Source organism: Heptranchias perlo, unplaced genomic scaffold (genome assembly GCF_035084215.1).
Source record: "Heptranchias perlo isolate sHepPer1 unplaced genomic scaffold, sHepPer1.hap1 HAP1_SCAFFOLD_642, whole genome shotgun sequence".
Classification (NCBI taxonomy): Eukaryota; Metazoa; Chordata; class Chondrichthyes; order Hexanchiformes; family Hexanchidae; genus Heptranchias; species Heptranchias perlo.
Window position 1 is genome coordinate 43,487 of NW_027139669.1, and position 15,000 is coordinate 58,486.

The window sequence follows — 15,000 nt, forward strand, 5'->3', positions numbered from 1 at the left end:
CTCCCAGGACAGGTACAGGGTTAGATACAGAGTAAAGCTCCCTCTACACTGTCCCATCAAACACTCCCAGGGCAGGTACAGGGTTAGATACAGAGTAAAGCTCCCTCTACACTGTCCCATCAAACACTCCCAGGGCAGGTACAGGGTTAGATACAGAGTGAAGCTCCCTCTACACTGTCCCATCAAACACTCCCAGGGCAGGTACAGGGTTAGATACAGAGTAAAGCTCCCTCTACACTGTCCCATCAAACACTCCCAGGGCAGGTACAGGGTTAGATACAGAGTAAAGCTCCCTCTACACTGTCCCATCAAACACTCCCAGGGCAGGTACAGGGTTAGATACAGAGTAAAGCTCCCTCTACACTGTCCCGTCAAACACTCCCAGGGCAGGTACAGGGTTAGATACAGAGTAAAGCTCCCTCTACACTGTCCCATCAAACACTCCCAGGGCAGGTACAGGGTTAGATACAGAGTAAAGCTCCCTCTACACTGTCCCATCAAACACTCCCAGGGCAGGTACAGGGTGAGATACAGAGTAAAGCTCCCTCTACACTGTCCCATCAAACACTCCCAGGGCAGGTACAGGGTTAGATACAGAGTAAAGCTCCCTCTACACTGTCCCATCAAACACTCCCAGGGCAGGTACAGGGTTAGATACAGAGTAAAGCTCCCTCTACACTGTCCCATCAAACACTCCCAGGGCAGATACAGAGTTAGATACAGAGTAAAGCTCCCTCTACACTGTCCCATCAAACACTCCCAGGGCAGGTACAGAGTTAGATACAGAGTAAAGCTCCCTCTACACTGTCCCATCAAACACTCCCAGGGCAGGTACAGGGTTAGATACAGAGTAAAGCTCCCTCTACACTGTCCCGTCAAACACTCCCAGGGACAGGTACAGGGTTAGATACAGAGTAAAGCTCCCTCTACACTGTCCCATCAAACACTCCCAGGAGAGGTACAGGGTAAGATACAGAGTAAAGCTCCCTCTACACTGTCCCATCAAACACTCCCAGGGCAGGTACAGAGTTAGATACAGAGTAAAGCTCCCTCTACACTGTCCCATCAAACACTCCCAGGGACAGGTACAGGGTTAGATACAGAGTAAAGCTCCCTCTACACTGTCCCATCAAACACTCCCAGGGCAGGTTCAGGGTTAGATACAGAGTAAAGCTCCCTCTACACTGTCCCATCAAACACTCCCAGGGCAGGTACAGGGTTAGATACAGAGTAAAGCTCCCTCTACACTGTCCCATCATACACTCCCAGGGCAGGTACAGGGTTAGATACAGAGTGAAGCTCCCTCTACACTGTCCCATCAAACACTCCCAGGGCAGGTACAGGGTGAGATACAGAGTAAAGCTCCCTCTACACTGTCCCATCAAACACTCCCAGGGCAGGTACAGGGTTAGATACAGAGTAAAGCTCCCTCTAGACTGTCCCATCAAACACTCCCAGGGCAGGTACAGGGTTAGATACAGAGTAAAGCTCCCTCTACACTGTCCCGTCAAACACTCCCAGGGCAGGTACAGGGTGAGATACAGAGTAAAGCTCCCTCTACACTGTCCCATCAAACACTCCCAGGGCAGGTACAGGGTTAGATACAGAGTAAAGCTCCCTCTACACTGTCCCATCAAACACTCCCAGGGCAGGTACAGGGTGAGATACAGAGTAAAGCTCCCTCTACACTGTCCCATCAAACACTCCCAGGGCAGGTACAGGGTTAGATACAGAGTAAAGCTCCCTCTACACTGTCCCGTCAAACACTCCCAGGGCAGGTACAGGGTTAGATACAGAGTAAAGCTCCCTCTACACTGTCCCATCAAACACTCCCAGGGCAGGTACAGGGTTAGATACAGAGTAAAGCTCCCTCTGCACTGTCCCATCAAACACTCCCAGGGCAGGTGCAGGGTGAGATACAGAGTAAAGCTCCCTCGACACTGTCCCATCAAACACTCCCAGGGCAGGTACAGGGTTAGATACAGAGTAAAGCTCCCTCTACACTGTCCCATCAAACACTCCCAGGGCAGGTACAGGGTTAGATACAGAGTAAAGCTCCCTCTACACTGTCCCATCAAACACTCCCAGGGCAGATACAGAGTTAGATACAGAGTAAAGCTCCCTCTACACTGTCCCATCAAACACTCCCAGGGCAGGTACAGAGTTAGATACAGAGTAAAGCTCCCTCTACACTGTCCCATCAAACACTCCCAGGGCAGGTACAGGGTTAGATACAGAGTAAAGCTCCCTCTACACTGTCCCGTCAAACACTCCCAGGGACAGGTACAGGGTTAGATACAGAGTAAAGCTCCCTCTACACTGTCCCATCAAACACTCCCAGGGCAGGTACAGGGTTAGATACAGAGTAAAGCTCCCTCTACACTGTCCCATCAAACACTCCCAGGGCAGGTACAGGGTTAGATACAGAGTGAAGCTCCCTCTACACTGTCCCATCAAACACTCCCAGGGCAGGTACAGGGTTAGATACAGAGTAAAGCTCCCTCTACACTGTCCCATCAAACACTCCCAGGGCAGGTACAGGGTTAGATACAGAGTAAAGCTCCCTCTAGACTGTCCCATCAAACACTCCCAGGGCAGGTACAGGGTTAGATACAGAGTAAAGCTCCCTCTACACTGTCCCGTCAAACACTCCCAGGGCAGGTACAGGGTGAGATACAGAGTAAAGCTCCCTCTACACTGTCCCATCAAACACTCCCAGGGCAGGTACAGGGTTAGATACAGAGTAAAGCTCCCTCTACACTGTCCCATCAAACACTCCCGGGGCAGGTACAGGGTGAGATACAGAGTAAAGCTCCCTCTACACTGTCCCATCAAACACTCCCAGGGCAGGTACAGGGTTAGATACAGAGTAAAGCTCCCTCTACACTGTCCCATCAAACACTCCCAGGGCAGGTACAGGGTTAGATACAGAGTAAAGCTCCCTCTACACTGTCCCATCAAACACTCCCAGGGCAGATACAGAGTTAGATACAGAGTAAAGCTCCCTCTACACTGTCCCATCAAACACTCCCAGGGCAGGTACAGAGTTAGATACAGAGTAAAACTCCCTCTACACTGTCCCATCAAACACTCCCAGGGCAGGTACAGGGTTAGATACAGAGTAAAGCTCCCTCTACACTGTCCCATCAAACACTCCCAGGGACAGGTACAGGGTTAGATACAGAGTAAAGCTCCCTCTACACTGTCCCATCAAACACTCCCAGGGCAGGTACAGGGTTAGATACAGAGTAAAGCTCCCTCTACACTGTCCCATCAAGCACTCCCAGGGCAGGTACAGGGTTAGATACAGAGTAAAGCTCCCTCTACACTGTCCCATCAAACACTCCCAGGGCAGGTACAGGGTTAGATACAGAGTAAAGCTCCCTCTACACTGTCCCATCAAACACTCCCAGGGACAGGTACAGGGTTAGATACAGAGTAAAGCTCCCTCTACACTGTCCCATCAAACACTCCCAGGGCAGGTACAGGATTAGATACAGAGTAAAGCTCCCTCTACACTGTCCCGTCAAACACTCCCAGGGACAGGTACAGGGTTAGATACAGAGTAAAGCTCCCTCTACACTGTCCCATCAAACACTCCCAGGGCAGGTACAGGATTAGATACAGAGTAAAGCTCCCTCTGCACTGTCCCGTCAAACACTCCCAGGGACAGGTACAGGGTTAGATACAGAGTAAAGCTCCCTCTACACTGTCCCGTCAAACACTCCCAGGGACAGGTACAGGGTTAGATACAGAGTAAAGCTCCCTCTACACTGTCCCATCAAACACTCCCAGGGCAGGTACAGGGTTAGATACAGAGTAAAGCTCCCTCTACACTGTCCCGTCAAACACTCCCAGGGACAGGTACAGGGTTAGATACAGAGTAAAGCTCCCTCTACACTGTCCCGTCAAACACTCCCAGGGCAGGTACAGGGTTAGATACAGAGTAAAGCTCCCTCTACACTGTCCCGTCAAACACTCCCAGGGACAGCTACAGGGTTAGATACAGAGTAAAGCTCCCTCTACACTGTCCCGTCAAACACTCCCAGGGCAGGTACAGGGTTAGATACAGAGTAAAGCTCCCTCTACACTGTCCCATCAAACACTCCCAGGGCAGGTACAGGGTTAGATACAGAGTAAAGCTCCCTCTACACTGTCCCATCAAACACTCCCAGGGCAGGTACAGGGTGAGATACAGAGTAAAGCTCCCTCTACACTGTCCCATCAAACACTCCCAGGGCAGGTACAGGGTTAGATACAGAGTAAAGCTCCCTCTACACTGTCCCGTCAAACACTCCCAGGGCAGGTACAGGGTTAGATACAGAGTAAAGCTCCCTCTACACTGTCCCATCAAACACTCCCAGGGACAGGTACAGGGTTAGATACAGAGTGAAGGGACACGGGATGATTTGATTGATGAACGAAGAGATGTCAGGCGGCGGAGGAGTATTTAATTGTCTCCCTCTTCCGCGCGGTCAATTAAATTAAATTGACCCGCTGGACGTCGTGCAATTCGAGGCCCCCTTGACCGCGGACAGGTCCGGCTGACCGCGGTCCTGGCGTCCCGTCCGTTCTTCTGCCTTCTCCCCCTCGCGGGGTTCCCCCGAGGGGGGCCGACGAGGGAGACGCCCTCCCCGGCCAGGGAGTGGGGGCTCCGCCCGGCCGCCCGCATGCCCCCCTCCTCTGGCCCTGCCGGTAAGCCCTCAGCCTCCGGGCCCAGGACTCCCTCCAGGGCAGGGCGACCCCTCTCCTGTCGGCCAGCAGCGGGCCCCGCCGCCCGTCCGTCTCTCCCGCCGGACCCCCCGCCAGCAGGTAAGCCCGCCCCGCCCGCAGTCGCGGGCAGCCGCAGTCCAGGTCGCGAGCCGGCACCCACAGGCGCCGCCCCCTGCGGCCGAGCAGCCCGCCCGGCCGCTTGTAGACGGAGCGAATGGTGATGTTGAAGGCCCACCAATTGTCCTGCCTCTCCGAGCCTGTTACCCGGGCCTGGATCACTGTGGAGGGAAACAGAGAGAGAGAGGCGGGGCATGATTCAGAGCGAGAGACTGTACCCATCGCTACCCCCTCACTGGGGGGGACGGGTCCCCATGGGCACTGACCCCCCTCCTCGCTGGGGGACGGGTCCCTCACGGGCACTGACCCCCCTCCTCGCTGGGGGACGGGTCCCTCACGGGCACTGACCCCCCTCCTCGCTGGGGGACGGGTCCCCACGGGCACTGACCCCCCTCCTCCTCGCTGGGGGACGGGTCCCCACGGGCACTGACCCCCCTCCTCGCTGGGGGACGGGTCCCCACGGGCACTGATGCCCCTCCTCCTCGCTGGGGGACGGGTCCCCACGGGCACTGACCCCCCTCCTCACTGGGGGACGGGTCCCCACGGGCACTGACCCCCCTCCTCGCTGGGGGATGGGTCCCCACGGGCACTGACCCCCCTCCTCGCTGGGAGACGGGTCCCCACGGGCACTGACCCCACTCAGGTACCTCCCCCAAGGTTCTCCATTCTCCCTGTGTGAGCCCCAGACGGGGAGCGCCGGGAGGGAATTCAACCGTGGGAGGAGGGTCAGAGCCGAGTCCCGAACCTGTCCTCACCCGAAGCCCTCCCACACTCACTCTCACACTTAATCACAAGCACACACATGCACAATCACACGAGTACTTAATGAGGCGCACACTCGCTCACACTCACTCACACTCGTACTCACACCCACATCCTCAATCACACACTCGCACACTCACTCACACTCGTACTCACACCCACATCCTCAATCACACACTCGCACACTCACTCTCACTCATACTCACACTCACACACACTCATACTCACACTCACACACTCGCACACACTCATACTCACACTCGCACACTTAAGCACACACTCATACACACACTCACACACTCGCACACACTCATACTCACACTCACACACTCGCACACTTAAGCACACACTCATACACACACTCGCACACACTCATACTCACACACTCGCACACTTAAGCACACACTCACACACTCGCACACACTCATACTCACACTCACACACTTAAGCACACACTCATACACACACTCATACACACACTCATACTCACACTCACACACTTAAGCACACACTCACACCCACTCATATACTCACACCCCCACACTAGCACACACTCATATACTCACACCCCCACACTCGCACACACTCATACTCACACACTTAATCACACACTCACATACTCACACACTCACCCTCGTTCTTATACACTTACTCACAAACACACATACACACTCACACACACTAAATCACACACTTGCACTCTCACATACTCACACTCACACACACTTAATCACACTCGCACATGCTCAAATACTCACACTCACACTCACACACTTGCACACACTCAAATACTCACACTCACACAATACTCACACTCACACTTAATCACATGCTTGCACACACTCAAATACGCACACTCACTCACATACTCACACTCACACACTGAATCACACTCGCACACACTCAAATATTCACACTCACACTCACACACTTAATCACACACTCAAATACTCACACTCACACACATACTCACACTCACACACTTAATCACACACTCGCACACACTCAAATACTCACACTCACACACATACTCACACTCACACACTTAATCACACACTGAAATACTCACACTCACACACATACTCACACTCACAGACTTAATCACACACTTGCACACACTCAAATACTCACACTCACACACACACACAATAACACTCACACACATCCACATGGACACACTCGCACAAACACACACTCACACTCACAGACACACTCATGTTCCAGGTGGAGTCACTGGACATTGATGTGATCTTTGCTACCTCCCAAACCTGGGTTCACTCAATCCCAAATAAAACACATTCCAGACTCCAGGAAACAGCAATCTGATCTCCACCCAGTCGGAGGATGGGATGTCATTCCAGGAACCTGAGCTCGGGGTCAGGCGGACGGGGGGGGCGAGGGGCCCGCAGTTCTCACCGTAATCTTTCTGGCAATAGTCCTCCAAAGCCATCTTCATCCATCCACTGGAGGGGGTGCAGTGTGAGGCACAATCCGTCCCTGGGAAATAAACCAACACCAGACATAAGGCAACAACCCGACCCGTTCCCCGTCACCGTCCCATCAAACACTCCCAGGGACAGGTACAGCGTTAGATACAGAGTAAAGCTCCCTCGACACTGTCCCGTCAAACACTCCCAGGGACAGGTACAGGGTTAGATACAGAGTAAAGCTCCCTCTACACTGTCCCATCAAACACTCCCAGGGCAGGTACAGGGTTAGATACAGAGTAAAGCTCCCTCTACACTGTCCCATCAAACACTCCCAGGGCAGGTACAGGGTTAGATACAGAGTAAAGCTCCCTCCACACTGTCCCATCAAACACTCCCAGGGCAGGTACAGGGTTAGATACAGAGTAAAGCTCCCTCTACACTGTCCCATCAAACACTCCCAGGGCAGGTACAGGGTTAGATACAGAGTAAAGCTCCCTCTACACTGTCCCATCAAACACTCCCAGGGCAGGTACAGGGTTAGATACAGAGTAAAGCTCCCTCTACACCGTCCCATCAAACACTCCCAGGGCAGGTACAGGGTTAGATACAGAGTAAAGCTCCCTCTACACTGTCCCATCAAACACTCCCAGGGCAGGTACAGGGTTAGATACAGAGTAAAGCTCCCTCTACACTGTCCCATCAAACACTCCCAGGGTCAGGTACAGGGTTAGATACAGAGTAAAGCTCCCTCTACACTGTCCCATCAAACACTCCCAGGGCAGGTACAGGGTTAGATACAGAGTAAAGTTCCCTCTACACTGTCCCATCAAACACTCCCAGGGCAGGTACAGGGGTTAGATACAGAGTAAAGCTCCCTCTACACTGTCCCATCAAACACTCCCAGGGTAGGTACAGGGTTAGATACAGAGTACAGCTCCCTCTACACCGTCCCGTCAAACACTCCCAGGGTAGGTACAGGGTTAGATACAGAGTAAAGCTCCCTCTACACAGTCCCATCAAACACTCCCAGGGCAGGTACAGGGTTAGATACAGAGTAAAGCTCCCTCTACACTGTCCCATCAAACACTCCCAGGGCAGGTACAGGGTTAGATACAGAGTAAAGCTCCCTCTACACTGTCCCATCAAACACTCCCAGGGCAGGTACAGGGTTAGATACAGAGTAAAGCTCCCTCTACACTGTCCCATCAAACACTCCCAGGGCAGGTACAGGGTTAGATACAGAGTAAAGCTCCATCTACACTGTCCCATCAAACACTCCCAGGGCAGGTACAGGGTGAGATACAGAGTAAAGCTCCCTCTACACTGTCCCATCAAACACTCCCAGGGCAGGTACAGGGTTAGATACAGAGTAAAGCTCCCTCCACACTGTCCCATCAAACACTCCCAGGGCAGATACAGGGTTAGATACAGAGTAAAGCTCCCTCTACACTGTCCCATCAAACACTCCCAGGGCAGGTACAGGGTTAGATACAGAGTAAAGCTCCCTCTACACTGTCCCATCAAACACTCCCAGGGACAGGTACAGGGTTAGATACAGAGTACAGCTCCCTCTACACCGTCCCGTCAAACACTCCCAGGGCAGGTACAGGGTTAGATACAGAGTAAAGCTCCCTCTACACAGTCCCATCAAACACTCCCAGGGCAGGTACAGGGTTAGATACAGAGTAAAGCTCCCTCTACACTGTCCCATCAAACACTCCCAGGGCAGGTACAGGGTTAGATACAGAGTAAAGCTCCCTCTACACTGTCCCATCAAACACTCCCAGGGCAGGTACAGGGTTAGATACAGAGTAAAGCTCCCTCTACACTGTCCCATCAAACACTCCCAGGGCAGGTACAGGGTTAGATACAGAGTAAAGCTCCCTCTACACTGTCCCATCAAACACTCCCAGGGCAGGTACAGGGTTAGATACAGAGTAAAGCTCCATCTACACTGTCCCATCAAACACTCCCAGGGCAGGTACAGGGTGAGATACAGAGTAAAGCTCCCTCTACACTGTCCCATCAAACACTCCCAGGGCAGGTACAGGGTTAGATACAGAGTAAAGCTCCCTCCACACTGTCCCATCAAACACTCCCAGGGCAGATACAGGGTTAGATACAGAGTAAAGCTCCCTCTACACTGTCCCATCAAACACTCCCAGGGCAGGTACAGGGTTAGATACAGAGTAAAGCTCCCTCTACACTGTCCCATCAAACACTCCCAGGGACAGGTACAGGGTTAGATACAGAGTAAAGCTCCCTCTACACTGTCCCATCAAACACTCCCAGGGCAGGTACAGGGTTAGATACAGAGTAAAGCTCCCTCTACACTGTCCCGTCAAACACTCCCAGGGCAGGTACAGGGTTAGATACAGAGTAAAGCTCCCTCTACACTGTCCCGTCAAACACTCCCAGGGCAGGTACAGGGTTAGATACAGAGTAAAGCTCCCTCTACACTGTCCCGTCAAACACTCCCAGGGCAGGTACAGAGTTAGATACAGAGTAAAGCTCCCTCTACACTGTCCCATCGAACACTCCCAGGGCAGGTACAGGGTTAGATACAGAGTAAAGCTCCCTCTACACTGTCCCGTCAAACACTCCCAGGGCAGGTACAGGGTGAGATACAGAGTAAAGCTCCCTCTACACTGTCCCATCAAACACTCCCAGGGGCAGGTACAGGGTTAGATACAGAGTAAAGCTCCCTCTACACTGTCCCATCAAACACTCCCAGGGCAGGTACAGGGTTAGATACAGAGTAAAGCTCCCTCTACACTGTCCCATCAAACACTCCCAGGGCAGGTACAGGGTTAGATACAGAGTAAAGCTCCCTCTACACTGTCCCATCAAACACTCCCAGGGTCAGGTACAGGGTTAGATACAGAGTAAAGCTCCCTCTACACTGTCCCATCAAACACTCCCAGGGCAGGTACAGGGTTAGATACAGAGTGAAGCTCCCTCTACACTGTCCCATCAAACACTCCCAGGGCAGGTACAGGATAAGATACAGGGTAAAGCTCCCTCTACACTGTCCCATCAAACACTCCCAGGGCAGGTACAGGGTTAGATACAGAGTAAAGCTCCCTCTACACTGTCCCATCAAACACTCCCAGGGTCAGGTACAGGGTTAGATACAGAGTAAAGCTCCCTCTACACTGTCCCATCAAACACTCCCAGGGTCAGGTACAGGGTTAGATACAGAGTAAAGCTCCCTCTACACTGTCCCATCAAACACTCCCAGGGCAGGTACAGGGTTAGATACAGAGTAAAGCTCCATCTACACTGTCCCGTCAAACACTCCCAGGGTCAGGTACAGGGTTAGATACAGAGTAAAGCTCCCTCTACACTGTCCCATCAAACAATCCCAGGGCAGGTACAGGGTTAGATACAGAGTAAAGCTCCCTCTACACTGTCCCGTCAAACACTCCCAGGGCAGGTACAGGGTTAGATACAGAGTAAAGCTCCATCTACACTGTCCCGTCAAACACTCCCAGGGTCAGGTACAGGGTTAGATACAGAGTAAAGCTCCCTCTACACTGTCCCATCAAACACTCCCAGGGCAGGTACAGGGTTAGATACAGAGTAAAGCTCCATCTACACTGTCCCGTCAAACACTCCCAGGGCAGGTACAGGGTTAGATACAGAGTAAAGCTCCCTCTACACTGTCCCATCAAACACTCCCAGGGCAGGTACAGGGTTAGATACAGAGTAAGGCTCCCTCTACACTGTCCCATCAAACACTCCCAGGGACAGGTACAGGGTTAGATACAGAGTAAAGCTCCCTCTACACTGTCCCGTCAAACACTCCCAGGGCAGGTACAGGGTTAGATACAGAGTAAAGCTCCCTCTACACTGTCCCGTCAAACACTCCCAGGGCAGGTACAGGGTTAGATACAGAGTAAAGCTCCCTCTACACTGTCCCGTCAAACACTCCCAGGGCAGGTACAGAGTTAGATACAGAGTAAAGCTCCCTCTACACTGTCCCATCGAACACTCCCAGGGCAGGTACAGGGTTAGATACAGAGTAAAGCTCCCTCTACACTGTCCCGTCAAACACTCCCAGGGCAGGTACAGGGTGAGATACAGAGTAAAGCTCCCTCTACACTGTCCCATCAAACACTCCCAGGGGCAGGTACAGGGTTAGATACAGAGTAAAGCTCCCTCTACACTGTCCCATCAAACACTCCCAGGGCAGGTACAGGGTTAGATACAGAGTAAAGCTCCCTCTACACTGTCCCATCAAACACTCCCAGGGCAGGTACAGGGTTAGATACAGAGTAAAGCTCCCTCTACACTGTCCCATCAAACACTCCCAGGGCAGGTACAGGATAAGATACAGGGTAAAGCTCCCTCTACACTGTCCCATCAAACACTCCCAGGGCAGGTACAGGGTTAGATACAGAGTAAAGCTCCCTCTACACTGTCCCATCAAACACTCCCAGGGCAGGTACAGGGTTAGATACAGAGTAAAGCTCCCTCTACACTGTCCCGTCAAACACTCCCAGGGTCAGGTACAGGGTTAGATACAGAGTAAAGCTCCCTCTACACTGTCCCATCAAACACTCCCAGGGACAGGTACAGGGTTAGATACAGAGTAAAGCTCCCTCTACACTGTCCCATCAAACACTCCCAGGGCAGGTACAGGGTTAGATACAGAGTAAAGCTCCCTCTACACTGTCCCATCAAACACTCCCAGGGCAGGTACAGGGTTAGATACAGAGTAAAGCTCCCTCTACACTGTCCCATCAAACACTCCCAGGGCAGGTACAGGGTTAGATACAGAGTAAAGCTCCCTCTACACTGTCCCATCAAACACTCCCAGGGTCAGGTACAGGGTTAGATACTGAGTAAAGCTCCCTCTACACTGTCCCGTCAAACACTCCCAGGGTCAGGTACAGGGTTAGATACAGAGTAAAGCTCCCTCTACACTGTCCCATCAAACACTCCCAGGGCAGGTACAGGGTTAGATACAGAGTAAAGCTCCATCTACACTGTCCCGTCAAACACTCCCAGGGTCAGGTACAGGGTTAGATACAGAGTAAAGCTCCCTCTACACTGTCCCATCAAACAATCCCAGGGCAGGTACAGGGTTAGATACAGAGTAAAGCTCCCTCTACACTGTCCCGTCAAACACTCCCAGGGCAGGTACAGGGTTAGATACAGAGTAAAGCTCCATCTACACTGTCCCGTCAAACACTCCCAGGGTCAGGTACAGGGTTAGATACAGAGTAAAGCTCCCTCTACACTGTCCCATCAAACACTCCCAGGGCAGGTACAGGGTTAGATACAGAGTAAAGCTCCATCTACACTGTCCCGTCAAACACTCCCAGGGCAGGTACAGGGTTAGATACAGAGTAAAGCTCCCTCTACACTGTCCCATCAAACACTCCCAGGGCAGGTACAGGGTTAGATACAGAGTAAGGCTCCCTCTACACTGTCCCATCAAACACTCCCAGGGACAGGTACAGGGTTAGATACAGAGTAAAGCTCCCTCTACACTGTCCCGTCAAACACTCCCAGGGCAGGTACAGGGTTAGATACAGAGTAAGGCTCCCTCTACACTGTCCCATCAAACACTCCCAGGGTCAGTTACAGGGTTAGATACAGAGTAAAACTCCCTCTACACTGTCCCATCAAACACTCCCAGGGCAGGTACAGCACGGGTTCGAGTTTTCCGATGGGATTAATTAATTCCCAGTATTACCTGTGATTGGTGATGAGGTGGACGCTGGAGTTACTGTCGTTCTCTCTGGTATCCCTGGAATCAGAAATAACAACAGCTGCGTCCCATAAATTCGTCAAATTCCCCTCGTCCCTAAGAGTAGACGCGAGATACACTGGTGAATGGTACCGGACTCGCATTAAATGATTGGCCGGTGTAAGTTGGGCTGGCAAGACCATGGGAACAGGAGGAGGCCATTCAGCCCCTCGAGCCTGTTACTATAGGAACAGGAGGAGGCCCATTCAGCCCCCTCGAGCCTGTTACTATAGGAACAGGAGGAGGCCCATTCAGCCCCTCGAGCCTGTTACTATAGGAACAGGAGGAGGCCCATTCAGCCCCTCGAGCCTGTTACTATAGGAAGAGGAGGAGGCCCATTCAGCCCCTCGAGCCTGTTACTATAGGAACAGGAGGAGGCCATTCAGCCCCTCGAGCCTGTTACTATAGGAACAGGAGGAGGCCCATTCAGCCCCTCGAGCCTGTTACTATAGGAACAGGAGGAGGCCCATTCAGCCCCCTCGAGCCTGTTACTCTTGGAACAGGAGGAGGCCCATTCAGCCCCTCGGGCCTGTTACTATAGAAACAGGAGGAGGCCCGTTCAGCCCCCTCGAGCCTGTTACTATAGGAACAGGAGGAGGCCATTCAGCCCCTCGAGCCTGTTACTATAGGAACAGGAGGAGGCCCATTCAGCCCCCTCGAGCCTGTTACTATAGGAAGAGGAGGAGGCCCATTCAGCCCCTCGAGCCTGTTACTATAGGAACAGGAGGAGGCCCATTCAGCCCCCTCGAGCCTGTTCCGCCACTCAATGAGCTCATGGCTGACCCGAGCTCCCTCCGCCCGCCTTGCGTCCATGATCCCCTCATACCCTTTGGCGAGCCAACAAATGTTCCCGATCTCAGGTTGAAAGCCATTAATTGAGCTGGCGCAAAACCCTTCAAAGAAATTCACCTCGCCCGCCACCCCCACCTGAACCTTCTCTACCGGACGGGAAAATGGAGCTGAGGTCAAAGATCAGCCATGATCTGTTTGAACGGCGAGGGGTGGGGGAGCAGGCCCGAAGCGGGGCCCAAAGTAAGGCCTCCTCCTGCTCCCATTTCTTGGGCTCTTTGCTTCTCTTCCACCTCTCCTCATCGTCTCATCCTTCAACACTCGACTGGATCCACACCGCCCGTTCTCCCCTGCCCCTCTCCACGGCCGATCTATCCTTCCTGAGATGCGGCGGCCAGAACTGAACCCAGTCTGTCCCGATGTGGCCTAACCAGGACTTGGAATCTCCTCGCTGGCCGCCTTCGTGCCTCAAGCCAGCGACGTAACGAAAGGGCAAAGGTCAATTTGCGACCAGCCTTTGAGGAGGCCTCAACGGTGAAGCTTTCAACTGAGACGTCCCCGAGGGGCTTCCGAGACACATGAGGAGATATTAGGGACAGGCGACCACAAGCTCGGTCAAAGAGGGAGGTTTTAAGGAGCGTCTTAAAGGAGGAGAGAGAGGGGGAGAGGTTTAGGGAGGGAATTCCAGAGCTCAGGGACCAGGCAGCTGAAGGCACGGCCGCCAATGGTGGAGCGATGGGAATCGGGGGATACGCAAGAGGCCAGAATTGGAGGAGCGCAGAGATCTCGGAGGGTCGCAGGAGGTTACAGAGATAGGGAGGGGGGCGAGGGCCATGGAGGGATTTGAACAGGAGGATGAGAATTGTAGGGGCTGGAGGAGGTTACAGAGATAGGGAGGGGGGGGCGAGGGGCCATGGAGGGATTTGAACAGGAGGATGAGAATTGTAGGGGCTGGAGGAGGTTACAGAGATAGGGAGGGGGGCGAGGGCCATGGAGGGATTTGAACAGGAGGATGAGAATTGTAGGGGCTGGAGGAGGTGACAGAGATAGGGAGGGGGGGCGAGGGTCATGGAGGGATTTGAACAGGAGGATGAGAATTGTAGGGGCTGGAGGAGGTTACAGAGATAGGGAGGGGGGCGAGGGCCATGGAGGGATTTGAACAGGAGGATGAGAATTATCGGGGCTGGAGGAGGTTACAGAGATAGGGAGGGGGGGGCGAGGGGCCATGGAGGGATTTGAACAGGAGGATGAGAATTGTAGGGGCTGGAGGAGGTTACAGAGATAGGGAGGGGGGGCGAGGGCCATGGAGGGATTTGAACAGGAGGATGAGAATTGTAGGGGCTGGAGGAGGTTACAGAGATAGGGAGGGGGGGCGAGGGCCATGGAGGGATTTGAACAGGAGGATGAGAATTGTAGGGGCTGGAGGAGGTT

General features: G+C 53.2%; 1 protein-coding gene across 1 annotated transcript in view; it reads right to left on the bottom strand.

Annotated features, from left to right (window-relative positions):
* Positions 1-4,479: 4,479 nt before the first annotated feature.
* LOC137318079 (netrin-1-like) overlaps positions 4,480-15,000 on the bottom strand; it is a 52,507-nt gene continuing 41,986 nt past the window's right edge. The window contains exon 3 of the mRNA XM_067981046.1: positions 4,480-4,991. Coding sequence (XP_067837147.1) covers positions 4,480-4,991 — 512 coding nt within the window. The remainder of the gene's footprint in view (positions 4,992-15,000) is intronic.